The 22,840-nt window shown below is 36.5% G+C and overlaps 1 protein-coding gene across 9 annotated transcripts in view; it reads right to left on the reverse strand.

The window, feature by feature from the left end:
- The window catches only part of LOC100013411 (phospholipid-transporting ATPase ABCA3-like), a 436,423-nt gene that overhangs the window by 263,143 nt on the left and 150,440 nt on the right, over positions 1-22,840 (reverse strand). For 7 of the 9 annotated variants that reach the window (XM_056805568.1, XM_056805566.1, XM_056805564.1 and 4 more), the window contains 2 exons: positions 12,814-12,934; positions 8,600-8,773 (listed from right to left, as the gene is read on the reverse strand). The exons of the other annotated variants lie outside the window; for them this stretch is intronic. In XM_056805568.1, coding sequence (XP_056661546.1) covers positions 8,600-8,773; positions 12,814-12,934 — 295 coding nt within the window. The remainder of the gene's footprint in view (positions 1-8,599; positions 8,774-12,813; positions 12,935-22,840) is intronic. 9 annotated transcript variants of the gene reach the window in all.

Here is a 22,840-nt window from a genome sequence, read left to right on the forward strand (position 1 = left end):
CGTGGCACCTTGTTCTGAGAGTAGCTGAATGAGAAGGAGGTGCAGTGCAAAGGATTATGTGGTTATACAATGGAAGATGTCAGCATGGTGAGCTGTGATCTGGGGGAGGGGATTCCGCACTGTGTATACTGCTGCCCAGTATAGTGGTGGCAGTGATAGGCCTGTGCAAGGTGTGACAGGCCCCTCACAACCAGTGCTACAGTCTCTGCTATCCCATACAACAGGATACAGTGTCACAGGCCCAGCACCACCTCCAGTACTGTATACAGGCATGGGATAGTGGTGATTTGGCCTGTGACATCAGCTGTGAGCCTCTACTGTGAGAAGTCCACCATTGCCACTGGGTGTTTTATAAGACACCCCCTGTTTTTTTGGGTCAAATTAATATAAGACAGTGTCTAAATTTCGAGGAAACAGAGTAGTACAATGGCCCCCATACATACAACAATGGCCTCTATAGGGGCCATTATGTTGTGCATCTGGGGGAGTATGGTTGCCATTGTACTATGTGGGGGAAGTGAGGCATGTGTTTTTTGTATCACGGTCTATAATTACAGATCCATCCATGGACTGCAAGAGGACACACACTACTGTCATGCCTTCTTTTGTACTGCCGTGGATTCCTGTGTGAGTTCACAGATCGCAGTGAAGTTCGCACAGGGTGGTATGAACTGGAAAGGTAGTGGAGGAACTGGCTCTGTAATTGTGCCAGTTCCTGCACCACACCAGTGTGAGCCTGAGGTAAAAGTGGCGTTCCACCAATATGGTAACTGGTGAGGCTGAAATGATGTGGATTGGAGACTACATTGATGGACACAGATCAGACTGCATATATTTACTCATAGCAATTTGGAATCCCCAGGAAACAGTGATGTCAAGAAAGAGAAAAACTGACTCAGAGTGTAGGATATTCAAAGAACAGAGGACTTATGATTACTTTTTCATGCAGTACAAGGCAAGAGCTATGTGTTTGATATGCCAGAATGTAGAGTCTCTGTTCAAAGAATACGACTTGCATCAACACCATCAAACTCAACATAAAGATAAATATGATTGTTTGGTCAGAGATGTGAGAAAAGATAAAATATTAAAACTGAAAAATACATTGACAACTCAGCAAAATACTTTTGTGAAGCAAAAGCAGCTAAATATTTCATCACTGTGAGCAGGTTTTCAAGTTGCCAAGCTAGTAGTTTGCACTGGCAGACCATTCATGGAGGGAGAGTTTGTTAAAGAGTGCCTTCTTTCTGTTGCCAAAGAGATGTGTCCAGGAAAGGCAGACTTATTTAGTACAGTTAGTCTTTCAGGATCTACAATTACATAAAGGATTGAAGAAATGGGAGACAATTTGCATCAGCATTTGCAAAACTCCACAAGAAAACTCTTATTTTTCCTTGGCACTCGACAAGAGCAATGATGTTCATGATTTTGCACAACTAATTTTTATTCATGGGACAAATGACAATTTTGAAGTCACAGAAGAGCTTGCTGCACTGCAAAGCATCAAAGGAACAACTACAGGAGAGGATATCAATGAAAAGGTTTCCCTAACTGTGAAGGATTTGGAACTGAACTGGGCTAAACTAGTCATTGTGACAACTGATGGTGCTCCTAGCATGGTGGTGTCTAAGAAAGAAGTAATTGCTTGCATTAACCAAGAGATGGACAAACGTAACCATTCTCATCCAATACACTGCCTCATCCACCAACAAGTGCTGCTATGTAGTAAATTAATGACGTGGGACTGTTATGAAAATTGTGGTATCTTGTGTTAACTTCATTAGAGCTAATGCATTAAACTGCAGATGATTTCAGGAATTTCTGTCTGAGCTAAATGTTGCCTATGAAGATGTTCTGTACTACACAGAAGTCTGTTGGCTGAGTCAAGGGAGAGTTTTGAGACATTTCTATAACTCACTTCTACAGATTACAGCTTTTATGCTTTCAAAAAAACAAAGAAGTGAGGGGCAGAGTCAAGATGGAGGCATAGAAGGAGCAGAAGTTCAGACCTCTGAATACCCTTGCTAACCGATCATAAACTGAATGCTCCCAGGGTACTGAAAAACAAACTTAGCAACAAGTCAGAACCAAGGAACCCTCCTGCTGGACTTAATTCAAAAGGTACACCCCCCTGCAAAAGCCAGAATCTGAGAACACTCAGATTTAAGGGGAAGACAAAAGGAAGGTCCCAGGACCCATCCCCCCTCCCACCCAGAGTGCTGAGACTCCCAGACTCCAGAGGCAGCGGGAACTTCTGGGCAGGCAAAGGTACTGCTCTGGAGGGCGTACATTGCAACTAGGGCTGTGATAAGTTCAGAGCATCCAACACAGATAGCGGGGAAGGAGCTAGGGGAGAGCATAGACCTAACAGCCTGGCCAGAGCTGTGGAGATCCTCTATATTTGCTCCAGCCATCCAGGAAGTTTTGGACTCAGAGCACACCCAGGCCAACTAAGCTGAACTTAATCCCATAAAAAGTCTCCAGAACTCAGTGAAGCCCAGGCTCCACACCCATCCTCATTGACTGCTGGACTTTAAGTCAATCAAAAGCCTCCAGAGGACAGGGAAGCTCAAACCCCAACAAACTTCCATCAGAGACTACACCGAGAGATCTCCTGTTAAAGCTCCAAGAGGGGAGACTGAGAGAAGCCCCCAAACAAAAAAAAAATGAGAGGAGCAAGAGCACAGACAAATACAGGGAATAAAGAAGGGGTGAATTTGAGCAAACAACAGAAAAAGAAGAAAGAAACTACAATAGAGAGCTTCTACTCAGCAAATGGAACAGAGGGGGAGATATCAGCAAACGATAAATCAGAAATCCCAGTGAATTGGATATAGGCTATGGAATAACTCAAAACACAATTAAGAGAGGCTGAAGACAATTGGGAAAAGAACTTAAAAATTAAGATAAGTAATCTGGAAACAGAGGTACTTGAACTAAAATGAGAAAATAGTGTCTTGAAAGCCAAAATCAACCAGCTAGAAAATGAGGCAAAGGAGATGAAAGATGAGGTGAAGAAGTTGAAAGATGAGAAAAAGAGATGAAAGATGAGGTAAAGAGGCTGAAAGATGACCTCCAAAAAAAGCAGACCAGAAGGAACGGGATGACCAAAAATCCAGGGATGAAATACAGTCTTTATGAACCAGAATACAACAACTGGAATTAAGTGACCTCACAAGGCAGCAGGACACTATAAAACAAAACGAAAAGAATGAAAAAAATGAGGAAAATATGAAGCATCTCATTCACAAAACAGAAAACTTAGAAAGTCATTCGAGAAGAGACAATTTAAGAATCATTGGTCTACCAGAAAACCATGACAAAAGAAAAATCCTGGACATAATACTACAAGAAATTATTCAGGAAAACTTGTCCTGATATCCTAGAACAAGAGGGGAAAGTGGAGATTGAAAGAATCCACAGATCACCGCCTGGACTTAATCCCCAAGTGACAACACTCAGGAATGTTATAGCCAAACTCAAAAACAATCAGATGAAAGAAAAGATATTACAAGCTGCTAAGAAGCCATTCAGATACCACAGAAACACAGTGAGGATAACTCAGGATCTGGCTGCATTCACACTGAAGGACCGAAAGGCATGGAATATGATATTCCAGAAAGCAAGGGAACTAGGTCTACAAACAAGAATCAAATACCCATCAAAACTGACTATATTCTTACAGGGAAAAGTATGTTCATTCAACACAATAGAAGAATTCCAAGCATTCGTAAAGAAAAGACCAGACCTGAACGGAAAATTTGATGTCCAAGCACAGAACTCAAGAGAATCACCAAAAGGTAATTTAAAAAGAGGGGGGAAAGAAATACAAAACAAACAACAAAAAAAATTTTAAGAGACTCAATAAATTAAAATATGTATCCCTATAAGAAAATAGGTCACTGGTAACTCTTAAAAACTGTTGCTATCACTTGGGCAGCTAGAAAGATTACACTTAGAGGGAACAGTGACAAACTGTATAGGATGAAAGGACAAGACATAAATAGGTATTGTGAGATTTAAAATGGTTGAGGTCTTAAACTGTAGTGATTAAAACAGTGGAAGATATAAATTGTGATAGATATAAGAGAGGGTGAGTAAATTTGACCACAGAAATGTTTCACTACAGTGTCTTGGGTTTAAAATCAAATATAAGGTGGTCACCAGGGAAATATCCCCAATTATTCAAATACCCAAGTCAATTGGGTTTTATAGAGATTTTAATTAACAATACAATGAGTAATCAAAGAAAGAGAGAGAGAGTAAGAAAGGAATAAGTATGAAGGGCCTCAAGCCATTATGGCCTAGATCTGAGTCTTAAAAGAGAAATCAGTCAGTTTTTTAACACTCACCACAAGATCTGTCTAAGTAAGGATTTCTAATGACATCAGGCCAGCAGCATCTCAGCTGCTTTCACCAGCTCCCTCCTCCATCTGAATGTTTCAGAATCAGTCTCCTCAGAATGAGTCTCTCCAATCTGAATGTTTCAGAATGACTTCCCAGCTCTTCCCTGAGCTCTTATTTTTAAGGGCAAAATCTTCTCTGTCACCTCCCCTAAGTCCTTACATCTACCAATCACTGTAGATGTTTCTAAAGGACCGCCCATTTTGAATTCACAGCTGAGTAGTTTTAATCTCTTTAGTAAGTCAAGAAAAAAATGCTGCTGCATAGACAAATTTCATTAGAAAAAACCTCTGAATAAGTTATCATTCTTTTAGGTTTAAGTAGTTTACAAGTTGCCCCACCTTTATAGGTACTTAGTATCCCATTGTATCAATTCTAAAACAGTCATGACTCAAAGAACTTCCTGTCCCTTCCATAAGCATGGATCAAAGTACTTTTCATTGTTCTCAAGGAGCTCTCTGTCCTAAAGCAGTCCTAAGTAGGGTGGAGTAGGGATATTCCCAAGGCAAGGAGCCCCCACACTCAAGTAGAGTTCTCACCATCTGCTAGGGAATTTTTTAAAGTAGAAGATTCCCCAATGGGGAAATTTCCAACATTCATAAGTCTGAGAAATTTTGAGGTTTACAGTATATAGATATGCATGCATAAATACATATACATGTGTGTGTATATGTACATATATGTATATATACACAAGAACTAAAAAAAGAGGCTAATACTAAAAGAAATGGGAAAAGAAACAAATGGGGGTAAATTGATATGTCACAAAGTAGCTCATGGCTGGGGGGGGGAGAACATCGATACACTGGAAGGGTAAAGAGGTTGGAGATAGGAAATACTCAAGTCTTATGTGCTTTGAAACTGACCCAAAGAGGGAAGAACAATCCAATCCATTGGGGCAGAGAATAGATTAGCTCCCTATAGGGCAGTAGAAGGGTAAAAAATGGACTGGTGGGGAGGGAATCAGTACAAGGGAGGGAGAGGGGAGGAATTTTAAAAAGACTACAGGGAAAATAAGGGGGGGAATAAAAAGGGAGGGGAGTAGAAAGGGAAATAAAAATTATTTATAAATAAAAAGATATTGAGTTATTAAGCTTAAGCAAAAGGAATACAAATGTTGCATTTTTGAGATAATATGGTGATTTACTTAGAGAAAGCTAGAGAATCAACTAAAAGTAATTGAATCAACAAATAACTTCAATAGTTTGAGTATGTAAAATAAATCCATATAAATCATCATACTTTCTATATATTACCAACAAAGCCCAACAGGAAGAGGAAGATATCTCATTTAAAATCACTAAAGATTGTATAAATTATTCGAAAGTACCAAGACACATTCTTATGGAATTGCATACATTTTGTATATAACTACAAGCTACTTTTCATGAAAATACAAATATAATTAGAGAAATATTTATTGTTCATAGAAAGGCTGAGTTAATATAGTAAGAATGACAATATTACTAAACTGATTTACTTATTCAGTACAACCAAAGGATTATTTTATAGTGCTGGAAAAAAAAAGAATAACAGAATTCATCTGTAGTACCAAAATGTCAAGAATATCAAGGGAAAAATAATTTTTAAAATGAGAAAGAAGGGGTCCAGCAGTACTAGACCTCAAACTACATTAAAAACAGTATTTATTGAGGGCAGCTGGGTGGCTCAATGGATTGAGAGTCAGGTCCAGAGATGGGAGGTCCTGGGTTAAAATCTGGCCTCAGAAACTTCCTAGCTATGTGACTCTGGGCAAGTCACTTGACCCCCATTGCCCAGCCCTTACCTCTCTTCTGCCTTGGAACCAATACACAGTATTGATTCTAAGTCAGAAGGTAAGGGTTTAAAAAAAAACAGTATTTATCAAAATATTTTGCTACTGGTTAAAAATTAGATGTAAATTGGTTGAACAGATTAGGTATACAAAGAATCAAGCACAGTCCAAATCTTCTTTAAATCTAAAGTCAATAACTCAACATCATATATATATATATAGGTACTTAGCACCCCATTGTATTAATTCTAAAAATAGGCATGGCTTAAAGAACTTTTTGCCTCATTATAAGTATGGGTTTAAGTACTTTCATTGTTTAGCAAGGAGTTTTCTCCCCTAAAGCAGTCTTAAGTAAGGGTGGAGTAGAGGTCTTCCCATTTCTGATCTAAGTAGAGTTCTCACATTTTAGATCTAAGTAGCTTCATTGTTTAAAATGGGGAATAGTCTCATGTAAGTTTTTTCCTCTTTGCTCCTTGTAAGTTTACAAGTCTGAGAAATTTCAAGATTCACAGAAGGTAAGGGTTTTTTTTTTTTTTAAGAATTATGTATAGATCTTCTTGTAGTGGAAAAGTAAGGGGGAGATGCTTATCAACTGTGGAATGACTGAACAAATCTGTTATATGAGTATAATGAAATACTATTAAGCTGTAAGAAATAATGAGGGCATTCCAGAGAAAGCTGGGAAGACCTATATGAACTTATGCAATGTGAAATAAGTGGTACCAATAATTTATGTAGTAATAAAATGTAAAGACAAACAACTCTGAAAGACTTTAAGAACTCTTACCATTTAATGACCAACAAATATTCCAGGGCCAATGATAAACTATGTTACTCACAACTTGATAGTTAAAGTGAAGAATAAGACATATCTTTTTGGACATGGATAAGTGAGGGATTTGTTTTGTTTCACAAAACTCTAAAGTTCTTCATCATATTTATCTGATTGGCAAGAATGAGAATATTTTTAAAATTTTGTAAAAATAAAACTTTTAGCCAAGATTAGATAGCCAAGATTAAAAAGAAAATAGAAAATTGTGGAGGGGCAAGATTTATAGACCATTTCTTGGAAAGAGTTCTCATATCTAAAATGTATAGATAACTTTGTCAGATTTATAATACAATCCATCCTCCAATTGATAAATGGGCAAAAGATATGAACAGGCAGTTTTTGAATGAAGAAATCAAAGCCATATATAGGCATATGAAAAAATGCTCTTAAATCTGTAAGGGTTAAAACAGCGGTTTTGACAAAATAAGAGAGCAGCTTTTAATAATTTAAGTTTTATTGAGAATATAGTAGAGTTATAAATTAATATTATCCCTTTAAGCCAGAGAAAAGAAAACTTCCAAAAGCCACCCCACAAAGTTCCAGTAGAAAGATAGAAAAGAGAAAAGAGAGATGACTACTCTTATACCCTAAAAATATACCTAAAATTCCTAATAACAACCATTGTCTTCTGGGAACAGCTTCTTCTTGCCTGGCAAATACCAGGTCTATCTAACCTACACTATCTATAAATGATTCACTAACTACATAACACTCACTCCTTCAATCAGTTTTCTGATTGATCAGAAGCCCAAACAGTCAGTAGCCAATTGACAGCAGATCCTTGCCTCAGAGATAGATCTACAAATTTCTATGGTAAGAGGACCTCCAGGTCCCCCCATTAAATTAAATAATTCCTTTTTATAATCATTGCTTATTAGAGAAATGCAAATCAAGCAATTCTGAATTATCACTTACCTATCAGATTGGCTAAAATAATAAAAAGTCAAAATGACAAATGTTGGAGGGGATGTGGAAAAACAGGGACAATAAGACACTGTTGGTGGAACTGTGAACTTATCTAACTATTTTGGAGAGCAATTCATAATTATGTCCAGAGAATTATAAAACTATGTATACTCTTAGACCCAGAAATACCACTATTGGGTATGTTTCCCAGGGAAATAAGGGAAATAGGAAAAGAAGCTATATGTTTCAAGGTATTTAAAACAGCTCTCTTTGTGGTGGCAAAGAACTGGAAATTGAGGGGAAGCCCATCAACTGGGGAATATTGAACAAGCTGTGGTATATGATTGTGATGGAATATTACTGCACCATAAGAAATGATAAGCAGGCTAATTTTTTGAAACCTAGAAAGACCTACATGAAATAATGAAGAGCAAAATTAGTATAACTAAGAGAGCATTATATACAGCTACAGAACTGATATTTGAAGAATAATTTGTGAATGTTTACCTCCAGAGAAAGAATGGTTAAATAGAAACTTGGATGAAATTATATATACAATTTGAGGGGGTTGGGTGATGGCATTCTATGGCATGACAAGGAGGAAAGGGTGAGATACCTGGAAATTTTAATGTAACCAACAAACAAATAAATTAATTTTATAAAGTCTTAAAAACTGTGCTCACCTCTTGCTTCAAAGAAGATTATGAACTTTATTCCCAGTGACATTGCAACATTTGATAAGAGACAGGAGACCAGCTTCATTTCATGACTCATCTCAAAGTAGTTATACCCAATGTAAAGGAATGGAATATAGGAGAAGAAATAGAAAATAGCTCCTGCAGCAACTGCTAGATTAGCTACAAAAACCAAGGGGGAAAAGTTAGTAATTTCAAACAAATAATGTGCATAGCCATTATAGTATTTTATATTTATTCTTATCAATCTTCATCTGACCATCACATTGTCTTCTCCTATAATATTATCCCAAAAAAGTATTTTTGGATTTCTATTTTATTCTCCAATTTAATAGCTATGCACCCCATCTACAAATTTCATATGCATGCTAATTATGTCTTCATCTAAGTCACTAGTATTGTTGAAGAGAGCAGGACTATTATAAATATTTTTTGTACACATGTTCCTTTTTCTTTCTTTTTTTTTTTTTAAATTAAAACTCTTATCTTCCATCGTGGAGTCAATACTATGTGTTGGCTCCAAGGCAGAAGAGTGATAAGGGCTGGGCAATGAGGGTTAAGTGACTTGCCCAGGGTCACACAACTAGGAAGTGTCTGAGGCCAGATCTGAACCTAGGACCTCCCATCTCTGTGCCTGACTCTCAATCCACTGAACCACCCAGCTGCCACCCTCCCTTTTTCTCTTTCTTTAATTTATTTGAAGAATAGACTTAGAAGTGGCACTGTCAGTTTAAAGTGAAATGAAAACATAAGATGAAAGAAAAATTTAAAAAGCAAGAATTCTGTAGGAAAGTTATAGAAGGAATCTATTAATTGCTTAGTATAAAATATGCAAAACCTTAATCAAGTGACAGACTCCTTGAAAATAAGAATAGACAAGACAAAAGTCAATGTCTTCTTAAGACAACAAGAAATAGTAAAATCAAAGTCAAAAGATTGAGGAAATAAAAGAAAACATGGAAAATAGATCAAGGCAAATTCATTTTTAAATTATTAAACTGAAAAGCATGATTTTTTTAAAGAGTCTGGATATCTTATTTCAAGAATTCATAAAAGAAAATTTCTTTGACATATTAGAAAGAGAGTAAAATTAAATTATAAAGAATATAGTGAATCATTTACTAAAAGAAATCCCAAAATGAAAACTCCCAGAACATGATAAGTCAAAATTCAGCACTCCAAGTTCAAAGAAAAAATACAGCAAACTGACAGAAAAAAGAAAGAATTCAAGTACTACAGAAGCAGTCAGGCTCATACAAGGTTAATCAGGCACCTCTAAAAGGAAACAAGGGGCTTGGGATATGATATTTAAAAAGGCAAGAGATATAAATATGAAGTAAAAAATATTTTACCCAGAAAAGCTGAGTATTCTAGCAGGGAAAATTGACCTTCTTTGAAATAGAGGATTTCAAACATTCTTTAAAAAGACCAAAGGTGAGTAGAAACTTTAAAATATAAAAACAGAAATAAAATGCAAGAGAACCAATACAAGTGAGATACCAAAAGGGGCAATATAAAAATGAAGTCTTTTCATTTCAAATGAGGGTAGGTGAACAATAAAAGTACTCCATCAGAACCCTAACATTATCATAAGTCGTACAGAGAGTCAATTAAGAAAGAAGAGAGGGCTTGAGAGTAGTTTTATGATGTTTTAATGATGTTGAAAGAAAAGTGGGAGGGAGTTATATACTAGATAATAAAGAAGCTCTCACAAAATTGGGATATTTAAGTAGAAGGCTATAAATGTTACTAGGATAATGATAATCAACTACGAAAGACTTAGTTACTTTGATCAATACAATGATCCCTGACAATTCCAAGGCATCATGATGAAAACATTATTCACATACAGAGAGAAAAGTGAAGAAATCAGTGCAAATTGAAGTATATTTTTTTCAGTTTATTTTTCTTGCCCTTTTTTTGGGTAATATGGCTAATTTAGAAATATATTTTATATTACTCCATATATACATATATATATAATGGATATCAGATTTATTTCATTCTAAAAATGGATTTGAAACAGATTAGAGGAAGATAATTCAGAACTGAAAATAATTTTAAAAAATAAATTCTATTATGCTATAAGAAATGACAAGCATGATGATTTCAGAAAAATGTAGAAAGCCTTACCTGAACTGATGCAGGGTAAAGTAAGAAGAACCAAAAGAGCAATATCATACAATGATCTACTATGAATGACTTATCTATTTCTCATCAATACAATGATTCAAGTCAATTCTGAAAGACTTATGATGAAAAATGCTATCCACTACCAGAGAAAGAGAACTTAAGTAATCTTAGTGTAAATCAAAACATACTATTTTTACTTTCTATATTTTTTTTGGGATTTGTCTGTTTTCTTTCATCTATGACCAATATGAACATATGTTTTACATGACCACACATGTATGACTTTTATCAAATCACTTACTAATGAGAACTAAAGAGTCTGAATAAAGAATGAAACAATTATATTTCACTTTCTTTTTCATTTTTTTGTTCAAGTGATCTTTAACAAAATGATTAATATGGAAATCTGTTATACATGATTACTCATGTAAAATCTATTATCAGAGTGATTACCATCCTAGGGAGGTAGGAAGGGAAATATTGTGCCCAGAACAAACAGCATGATGACACAAAAGGAGAAAGAAAAGTGGAACTTTATGATACCAGAGGTCTAAGATATCGGGACTATGTATTTTCTGTATATTCTATGTGAGTACCTACAATTCCTGCAGATATCATGTGTTTTGGGGAGAATAGGTTCCAGATGTTATAATTTTTTTTACAGGAGGTGGGGCTGGGAGTAGAGGTGAATATTTTATAGCTACTGTTTTTGCAAAGTAATTTTAGTGAATAACTTTGCTTTTAAGTTGGATGTGTGTCATTTGCTTGATTATTAAAGGTTGATGCACTTGTGGGAGCTTGTGAAGTGTGTTTTGGGGAATGAGAATCCACAGAATGCTTGATTATACCTGGGTGATAATCTTTCAGGGGATCCAGCCTGCCATGAATTGGAAGGAAGCTAAAAGGGCTGCCATATAGAAATATGACAAAAAAAAGCAATGTACTATTAATTTTCAAAGGGTCCTGTAAACCTTAAAATTTCCCAGACCCTACTTTATAAGATTGGATTAAGACCATTCCCCATTTGGGCAGTGAACTCTACTTAAAGCAAGAATGTGAGAATTCTACTTTACCTACTTGGGTCTGCCCTAGGGGAAGATAAAGTTGTAAACTCTTTTCTGAACAATGAAAAGTACTTAAACCCATACTTTTCTTAAGCTAAGTACCTATAAAGGTCAAGCAACTTGTGAATTTACAAGGAACAAAGAACTGGAAAACTTACTCAGAGCTTTCCTGGTGTGAATTACTCAAAAATCCACACCTTCTTAGGTAGATAGAATAGTGTGGACTAAGAATGGGCGGTCCTTTAGAAACATCTACAGTGATTGGTAGATGTAAGGACTTAGGGGAGGTGACAGAGAAAATTTTGCCCTTAAAAATAAGAGCTCAGGGAAGAGCTGGGAAGTCATTCTGAAATATTCAGATTGGAGAGACTCATTCTGAGGAGACAGATTCTGAAACATTCAGATGGAGGAGGGAGCTGGTGAAAGCAGCTGAGATGCTGCTGGCCTGGTGTCATTAGAAATCTTTACTTAGACAGATCTTATGGTGAGTTATAAAAAACTGACTGATTTCTCTTAAGGCTCAGGTCTAGGCCATATTGGCTTGAGGCCCTTCATACTTATTCCTTTCTTACTCTCTCTCTCTCTTTCTTTGATTACTCATTGTATTGTTAATTAAAATCTCTATAAAACCTAATTGACTTGGTTATTTGAATAATTGGGAATATTTCCCTGGCGACCACCTTATATTTGATTTTAAACCCAAGACACTGTAGTGAAACATATTTCTGTGGTCAAACTTACTCACCCTCTCTTATATTTATCACAATTTATATCTTCCACTATTTTAACCACTACAGTTTAAGACCTCAACCATTTTAAATCTCACAGTCCTATGAAATGATTTTGGAATTATTTTTCTCTAATAAATTAAATTAATTAATTAAATATTAAATTAAATTGGTTACTCATGAGAATCAACAATTGACTCTGAAGGGCCTAGATATCTTGGTTCTCCTGATGAATCTATGAAAAATTAAGCCAATAGACAAAATTCCATTAACTCACCTTTATTGAAGAACACAGAAATCATAAAGCTGAAGGAGATGGTGGAAATAGCAAAACATGTTAGAAATAAAAACACCAAAGATGGATCACTTTGTGTGAGCACTGCCACATTATCTTTCACCTATAAAATAATCATTGAGACAATTCAATCACATAGATAATACTTGAGAAAGACAAAGAAAGCCATAAAATAATTAAATAATTCTTAAACATAAATTCCTTTTATAGGTGGCTAAAAAGAATTTTAAATGAACTTCTTTATTAATTATGTATAGGATGGTTTAAATGAATATGTCATTCTGTGCTAAAAGAACTAAAATATAATTGATAGTATTGTACTAAATTTCACACTGTTTCTTTTAAAATTATTTTGAACTATGACTTCAAATATGTAATGGATATGTACAAGGGTGTTGGAAAAGTTAAAGGAGGTAGGGAAATTAGAAGCAAAGTAAAATAAAATTGAATTTTAAAAAACTTTTGCTGTAGGAAACAGAGTTAAGATGGCCACAGAGTAGCAAAAACTCTTGGACTCTCCTCACAACCAATAACTTCAAAGCATCTCAAAAGGACAAAAATCAAAATCAGATGAAGTAAAGGGGCTCTCCCTTGGGATGTAGCCTAAAAGGTAGGCAGTATTAGGGAATTTCCATGGGGGGAAAATTACTCTTATCCAAGCACAAGCTGATCACACCACCTACCACACCAGAGTCAGAGCAAGTACTAGGGCAATCTTTAAATTCTTGATGGCTGACTGAAAGAACCACAGACTTACCTCTGAGGACAGTGCAAGGCCTTGGGAGCAAGACTTGGGACCTTAAGAGTGCAGAGCCTGGGCAGCAGAACACAGGGGTTGGGCAGAAGTGAGGCAGACTGTGACAGTTGGGACTGGAAAAATAGCCTCAGGCCAATTTGCTTAAAAGTACAAGAACTGCCTGTACAATATTATCAATGCAAAGCCCTGGGAGACAGAAACTAAGAAAGCAGTGTCCAACATACAGGAAATGCAATCCACAATTAACAAAAGAAATAAGAAGCAAAAAAAGCTTTTGACCCTGAATAATTTCTATGAAGAAAAAGAGCAAAATACAGAAGCAACAGCAGAAAATGACAAACAAGCAAACACATCTAAACTTTCAAAAAAAAAAATGGAAATTGGTCACAAGTTCTCAAGGAACTCGAAAAAGGAGTCCCAGAACCAAGTAAGAAAGACAGAAGAAAAATGGGAAGAAAAGAGGGGAAAAAGAAATGAAAGTAATTCAAAAAGAAAATAACAGCTTAAAAGACAAAATGGCCCATATGGACATAGAAGTACAGAAATCAAATGAAATAATACGCAAATTGGAGACTAGAATTGACCTGTTGGAAGCCATGAAAAGCAGGATAAACCAAACTGAAAAGGAAAATTAAAAGATCATAGCTGAAAACCAGTCTTTAAAGACTAGAATTGGGCAAGTAGAAGCCAATGATCTCCTGTGACAGCAAGAATAAAGCAAAATCAAAAGAATGACAAAATAGAAGGAAACATGAAAAGAGATTGAAAAAGACATTGTCATTGAAAAGACAACAGACATAGAAAACAGATCCAGGAGAGACAATCTGAAAGCTTGGGGGGGGGGGGGGGGAATAGAGGCTTTGACATCATAGTATAAGAAATTATCCAAGAAAACTGCCCTGATATTTTTGAACAAGAGTGAAAAACAGACATTGAAAGAGTCTATAGATCACCTCCTACATTAAATCCTCATTAGGCAACACCAAGGAATGTAATAGCCAAATTCAAGCATTTCCAGGCGTAAGTGTTAAAATTAATGGCTAGACAATGATCATATGCAATTATATGATAGCCAGTATTTATTATATTTTGAGTCTGAAATTTATTTACAAATATTTACAAAATGTAGAGGAAACAATAAATTAGAGAAATGTGAAGAGGTCAGAGAGGTTATCTATCCTATCAACCTAAATGTTTACTCTGGGTCTGCTTAATCCAGACAGAGATTAATTAGCTTTCAAGCAGGAAGACTGGTAGTAACCACATAGTCTTCTCCAAGATGGAAGCTAGTCTATTAGGAAATGAGTCAGCCTTTCACTAACCTAAAGAAGTAGTCCAGGAGTCAGAACCTAAGTTGAAGCCAAACTTGTTAATTTTATAATTACTCCACCCTACTCAGACCATACTTTAGAAGATTTGATTTAGTTATTTCCTGATTGTAACAATGGAGACATTTGATCAGGAATGTCTTGGGAACTTTACATTGCTCCACCCTACTTAGTCTAACAAGGTCACGAATGTCTGCACCCATACTTAAGAATTAAGGATCTAGGAGGATGGCCTTCAATATACATGTGCAAAAACAGCTGACAGACCTCTGGGCTGTCCTTAGTCAAGCTAAGCTACCATTGGTACAGATGAGACGCAGGAAAATGACATAAAACTGTCTATATAGGGCACATCACTTTCTCCCTTCACTCTCTTTTCCCAGAGAGGTGGATCTGGCTGATCACTTCCTGTGAGCAGCCTGGGCACCAGTTAGATCCTGAAAGAGCCTGAAGGAGCTCACTCAGACAGCTTCCTTGAGTTGATTTCGTGGTGAGTGATAAGGCTGACTTCCTTTTCCCTTGGGCTCAGGGAGGCCCCTTTGGCCAAGGCCTTTAACTCCTGCCTGGCTCAGCCTGGACAGTTTAAATTAACTCTTTCCTCTCCCTCTCTCTTCTCTTTAATTTCTTCTCTTTGTATTAATTAAAATCACCATAATTTCCAGCTGACATGGGTATTTTATTATTTGGGATATCCCATGGCGACCAATTAATTTAGATTTTAAGTCACAATGCTAAAATCATCCTTTACAAACTCCAAGCCCAGGATCCAAGCTGCAGTCTCTAGTGAAACTCCCTTGAAGACTCTCCCCAGTCAGAAGACTTTCCAGAAGACAATCTCTTCAGACTATCTTCTCAAAGACAATCTCTTCTGAGGGAGTTTGGGGCTTGCTTTTATGGTGACTTCTTGTCCTTTCCCTTTTTGACAAGGACCAATCATAGTTTCCAAATTGTCTAGCACTGCCCAGAGGGCTGTGTATGTGGGATTCACACCTCTCATCCTCTGAAGGAGTCAACTCTGATCATAGGATTCACAATTTTGGGATCTATACCTCTTGTCCTCTGAAGGTATCAACTCTTATCAAAGGATTCAGTTTCTGACTGAGTTAAAAGGTTGGAACTCTCCAAGTAAGTGACTGTGAACTCCCTTACTTAGTGTTAAGTAGGGGTGTTTTTTTAAGTTTTGTAGTTGATTAATTCAAGATAGACAAAGAGAATAAAGATTTCCCTTTCACAATCCCCCGTTTCACAACCCCCTAATTAGCTTTTTGTCAATGCACCTAGTGATCATTGGTTTTGTTCTCTTTCTCTTTTTTTCCCTTTTAAGTCCTCAAATTATTGTAATTTCCCCTTTGTATGTACCTCTGTTTGGAGATCTTTAGAGATATAAGTTCTTTATATGTACTGATTCCATGGGGAAACTAGGAATATAAATCTGGGAGATTTCTATATGCTTATTTCCCATGGAAATCACAGAGGGAATTGTGTAATTAGGATCTGTATCCTAAAACTACAACTCCCAGCATCCCACTCTCCTCACGCTATGTGCTGACTTAGGAAGGATATAAATTTTGGTGTAGCCTTGGCTCTTGCTCTCTTCTCTTCCTGTCTCAGCTTTGGTAGAGGAGGCCCTTTAAATAGACAAGGAGAACTTAGTCACATGGTCTTAATTTTGTTAAGTAATATATAATTGAAAATCTGTTACCCTTAAAAAGAACTGCATTTCCTGGGAGCCCACTGACTTCCTTTCATTACATACTTCCTCTAGAAAGGGGATAAATATTGAGTGGGTGGTCCTCTTTTGGCCCTGTTGGTGAGCATGGAGGTGGTGAGTGGGGATTTTGAAATGGCTAAACAGCCATGGGCATGTGGTCTTTATTTTGTAATTCCTCTTATTCTTTTATTTCTAATGATCATTAATAAATCTCCCACATATATAATATTTTTATTATTTGAGATTTCATTTTAATTTTTACAATAATTGGGTTTTTATACTTCTTTTTCCTTTTATTCCTCCTACTTCAAGTGATTATTAATAAACTTTATAAAATATCATTCTTGAAATGTTGGAGATTAATTTAAATCTTACATAGGCGAAGGAGAAAATATTGCAAGCAGCCAAAAAGAGAGAATTCAGATATCAAGAAGCCAGAGTCAGATTTAAATAGGATCTGACAGCCTTCACACTAAAGGACCATAAGAATTAGAATATGCTATTCAGGAAGGCAAGATAATTGGATCTATAACCAAGAATCACCTACCCATCAAAACTGACTATATACTTTCAAGGAAAAGTATGAGCATTTAACATAACAGAAGATTTCCAAGTATTCCTAAAGAAAAGACCAAAATTAAATGGAAAATTTGATGTCCAAATGCAAAATTCAAGAGAGCCATAAAAAGGTAAACAAGTAAGGGGGGGGATTACTTCAGAATAGGGTATCACTCTGAATTCTTAAGGAACAAAGGAATGAGGGATGAATCTGAGCCTCCATTCAGAGCTTAAGAAATAGAAGTAATTCTGTGTAGATATAATAAATCTTCTCAATGCCTAGAGATTTTTCCTTTCCATAAATTGCAAGAAGCGGTTTTATTTAACTTTCTCACTGATCATCAATCTTCAAGAAGTTTATGTCATACTATGGAGGAATTACTACCACCAACTCCACTACCACCACATTTCTATATTATACTGTTCTTAATAAGTGCCTTGGTGTAAGATTGTAATGCAATATCCCATATCCATTTTGGAATTTCTGAAATTGCAGAACAATTCTGCATCCCAGTATATTATTATCAAAATTCATCATTTCCTGCATGGAGGCAGGATTCTCAGGTCCATATGAAGTAAAAAAAATCTCATGAAATGCCACAGTCAAGGTCCACCCTTACTCACAACTCCAAGGGTTCCCGACAGGTGGCGAACGATCAGTCAAAAAAGTAACAAATGGAAGACAGCTTTATCATTATGGCCATGGGACTGCTTTGCATCTGATAGCTGCTTTGGCATCCCCAGGCCTGGTGTTTATTTTTATACCCATTTTCTTGGCACACAGATACGTTACCTGATCATTGTAAAAGTGATACATTAAGTTTTAATAAATCACTTGATTAACATTCTATATTCTTGTATTGTGATTACAGACAGAATAAAGATTTCACACAAGATAAATGATTTTGTCACAGGTGGTTTAATTTTCTCATTACCCTGTGAGGAGTTTTAAGCTTACAAACAATCAAGGAAAATTACTTATTGTTTTTAATAAAATTCAATAATTAATCAACAGTTCTTAAAAGACAATTCAACAATTATATCATTAAGGTTTAGGGGTACTGGGAACACAATTCAAATTTAATATTAGACTGATCATTTTTCAGGGTTTACTAGGGAGATTCTGAGTTACTGGTTTGTGAAATCAAGTCACTGAGGCATATTGAAGCTTGATGTACCTGTACGTTTTGTATGGGCCTTTATGATTGATTTGTGTGTTGGCTTCATGAGAATAGGTTTCTGAGAGTGGGAAAGTTTTGAGCTTGGTCTGTAGTTGCAGTTTCACTGGGGATTATGCACCTAAGTAAAAGTTAACCCATGATAGTCTTTTGGGATAGGGTTTGAGGATCTGATCTTTTGGTGATGTTTTAGAGAATTAGGGTACAGGTATTTTGCTCTTGCATTACTCCTTCTAAGACTAGGGAAAATAGTAATCATGTCAATTTCATAGGTAAGGAGTATTGAAGAGAGAGGTCATGTAAAGGGGACTGAGTGGGCAATCACATCTTGCCAAGGGCCACTCTGTAGCCTCCTTAACTACCACGCGTGACTCTGTCAAGGCGTCGTGGCCTGATGGCTCCCAGAAAAAAAGATTTCTGGGTAGATATTTTTCAATCTGATAATAAGATGTTCTGCAAAATGTGGAAAAAGGCAAGAGATTAGAGATTAGAGAGCGGGAAATGGTGTAATATGGAATTGGTTAATGATACGATTAGGGGCTGAATAGTAAAATTAAAACTTAGACAGATAGTGAGTGGCCTGAGACAACATAAAGGGATTAAGAAACTGACCAACACAAATAGGATGAAGAATAGATTTAGGATTGGCTTTTAAAGAGAAATGAAATATTTGCATAAAGAACTTTCTTACTTATAGAACTAAACCAAATCTATGTGATGCTAAGATCAACAGTGTGACTCATGTCCCTAGAATTGAAAACTATGTCATGGTGGCCAATGAGATTGAGAACCTAAAAGGCTAAAGCACTTGAAAAAATATCAACATTATACACATAAATACACACATATGTGTATATATGCACATATATATATGTATGTACAGGTGTATAGTATTACAACTTTCTAGGAAAGCTAATGGTTCCATATATAAAAAGATTTGTATGAGCTGATGTAACAGGAAAACAATATACAAAGTAGAAAAAAAAATGATCTCCCTTCCCCCATTGTAAAGGTGGAGGACCGTGAATAGGAAACATTACATATGCTGCCATTCAGGCTATGCAAAGCTTTTAGAGTGACATGTGCCAATCAGGAGCATGAAGGGAGTTGAGTTGAATCTTCTCACTCAATACAAACTGAAGAATGAATTCTTGTTTCAGTCCTTTCTCAAGGCTTACAGAAGCACTACAACAAACAAATACAGCTGAAATTGAAACTACAGGTGAATAACAACAGAAAGAAGGCAGAGCTTCCCAGTTCTCATAGATAAAAATGACTGATAGGAGATGGTATAGCTAAAATAAGGAAAGAGCAACAAAGCACCTAAATGACTTAATGAATTCAGGTCTCCTGATCTAGGTGAACTAGATCGACCCTTTGGTCTTTAAAGAACTGGAAGATCCCCCTGGACGGGGTGGCAGCAGTGGGGCTATGTTGTGGATGGTGAACTGTGAGGGGGCAGCTGATCCAAGCACCCAGCTTTTGCTCCCACCATGTTTCTGCCAGCCATTTCCCATTTGATCTACCTCCAGCAACCTTTTCTTGTAGATGTGGAAAGTAAGTTGGAAGTGGGGAATTAGTCTGTAGGGAATTGGAAAAAGCTTAAACATCTCTTTTTAGCCATATCTTCCTCCCAACAAAATCATGGAATATTCCCTTACAAATATACACTATAATTATGAAAAGAGTGAGTGCCAACTTAGGGTACATTGGTAGAAAGGCACTCATGCAAGGAGCATGTAACAAAGGCAACTCACACCTCCGATGTTAAAGGACCTAAATATTTTTTCTCTTTTCCCAGAAACCTTTGTGCATCTGGATTCTTAATTGTCAGGTTTGCTATTTAAAAAAAAAAAACACTCTTAATATTTTATTTGTTTTTAATCAATTAAGTTGAACCTTCTTATTCTCCAAACCCAAACTACCTCTAATTGAGAGCAGAAGAAAAAACAAACAATGTATAATTAATCAAAACACATTTCCACGTTGATTATGTTCAAAAAAGTTTGTGTCTCAATCTATATTCTGGATCCTTCATCTCTCTAACAGGAGGTGAGTAGGCTTTTTCATCATTAGTTCTCTGGAATCCTGGTTGGCCATTAAATTGATAAGGAATTCAACACAACAATATCCCATCATAATTATAATCCATAACTTGTTCATCCACTACCAAATTTATGGGCATCCTCTCAGATTCTCATTCTTTGCCACCACAAAATATAATATATATAAACATTTTTGTACATCCTTAGCCACCCCTCCCCCCCCTTTTTTTTGTTTAGGCCTAATATTTCACTTAATCTGCCTTCCTTCTAATTCCTCTGACCTCCTTCTCCTCTTTCCCTGTTTTCCTTTGAGTGAAATGTTTTTCTGTACAAATATCATATTCCTAATCCTCTGCTTCTTTATAATTGTGGCCCCTAAATCAAGTGTGATCCTGACAGTGGCTCCTCAATATTTTAATTCTTTCTTTCTAGCTGCTTGAAGATTTTTTTTTCTTTGACATAAGACTATAATCTTTGGGCTATCTTCTTTAGACTTTTAGTTTGGAGGTATCCTTTAGGATTAATTCTATTTCCATGTTACCCTCTGGGATGAGATCTGGGAAGTTTAAAGATTAATTGAAATATGTCTAAGCTTGGTTTTTTTTTCCCCATGACATTTAGCTAGTCCAGTAATTCTTAATTTTTTTTTCTCCTTCATCTGATTTCCAGGACAATCATGTTTACTATGAGATAACTTAAATTTTCTTCTTTATCTTTGGTCTTTTGATTTTGTTTTAAGATATTTTGTTTCATCATGAAGTTTGTAAATTCTATGTGGTCCATTTTAATTTTCAGAGAATTTGTTGCTTAAGCAAGGTTTTATACCTTTTGTGTCAGGCTGCTAATCTCTTTCCAATTCTTCCATAGCTCTTTTCTTTTATAAAATTTTCCTTAAGCACCCTCATTTCACTTGTAAAAACATTTAACTCTTTAAAACTCTTGCTTACAGGAATTCTAGTTTAATTTTTGCCCAAGCAGTGTTTTTCTCTGAGATTTCTGAGACCTCTTCTTGCCTTGTAGTTATTTTGGAGTCATTCTCTTCTCCTGGGTTTATGATTATAATATCCCTGCCCAATAATATTTCATTATTATGGGATTCTTTTTTTGTTTGCTTAATTCTCCAGCCTTCTTTTTGACTTGGACTTGATATTAGGGCTGGGTTCTGAGGCACTTGTAGAAAGAAGGTCTAGGTTGGTTCCTTTCTTCAAATGTTGAGTGCTGTGTTTTTCTAGGAATTCAAGGATAGGTTAGGGATCTTTAAGCTTTAAGTACTCTGAAAGGGATCTAGTCTAGGGTAAAATGTGATTGCTGACCTCTTGGTCTGAGCTATAAAATTCCTGATCTGGGTTTAAGTATATACAAGTGTAGAGTTCTGCTAGGTTCTGCCTCTATCAGTCAGCAGCAAAGCTCTGTTGGTTCAAAGTGGTGGAACGCTGGGTTCACCTTTTGTCTGGGTTTCCTACGTTGGTTATTCCTCTATGGGCTAGCCTAGATGTTGGAAGCGAGATCTTGCTCTGAGCTTTGGATCCAAGCCATACCTCTGCCATTCCTGGCTTCTGAACCACGTCCTTTTTCAGTATACTGTTCAGGGCCTCTGTCCCTTAAAAAGGTAACTCTTTAAAAAGTCTCATCTCTTCCAAGAATTCTAATAGGATTGTCTTTAGGCTTTAACTTTTCTTGTGGATGTTTTGGAATCACTCTCTTCTCCTGGGTTTATGACTTGAGCATCCCTGAAACCATAATAACTTTTTATGATAGGGTGTTTGTTTGTTTGTTTTTTTGGTGTTCTCATTCTTCAAGCTTACCTCCTGACTACAGACTTGATGAGGCTGAGGCATCTCTGGGAGGTAAGTATGGGCCAGTCCTTAGCTACTTTCTGGGGATATTGAGTGTTGTGCTGTTCCTGTAAGCTTGCAATGTTCCCTACATGGTATGACCTAGGGAAAAGTCTGACTGCTACTCCCCTGGTCTAAGATTTGCAAGTTCCTGACCTAGATTAGAACAGAACAAGAGTAAACTACCACTAAACTCAATTCCTATCAACCAGCTAGGAAGCTCTATTGGTTCAGGCTGGTAGAATTGTAGATTCCCCTTTCATCTGGGATTCTTGCTCTGGTTATTCCTCTGAAGGCTGAGTTAGAGATTGGAAATGCAACTCTTCTCAGTACATGGGAGTCTGTGCCAGACCACTTCTTTTCCTGGTTTTTTAATTTTATCCCTTCTTGTAGCCTCGGTCCTCAAAAATACCAACCTTATGCACAATTCCCTTTCTCAGCTTCCTCAGGATTTGTGACTTAAAACTGGTTAGCGAGTAAATGAATGGCCAATTTGTATCTGTTCCCATTGCAATATACTAGTATGGTTCTGGTGGTGCCCTGGTATGAGTCTGAGATCTCCTCTTGCCTTAATGCAGTCTCTCCCTGGACACTGAA

The sequence above is a fragment of the Monodelphis domestica genome, chromosome 7 (assembly GCF_027887165.1).
Source record: "Monodelphis domestica isolate mMonDom1 chromosome 7, mMonDom1.pri, whole genome shotgun sequence".
Taxonomy (NCBI): domain Eukaryota; kingdom Metazoa; phylum Chordata; class Mammalia; order Didelphimorphia; family Didelphidae; genus Monodelphis; species Monodelphis domestica.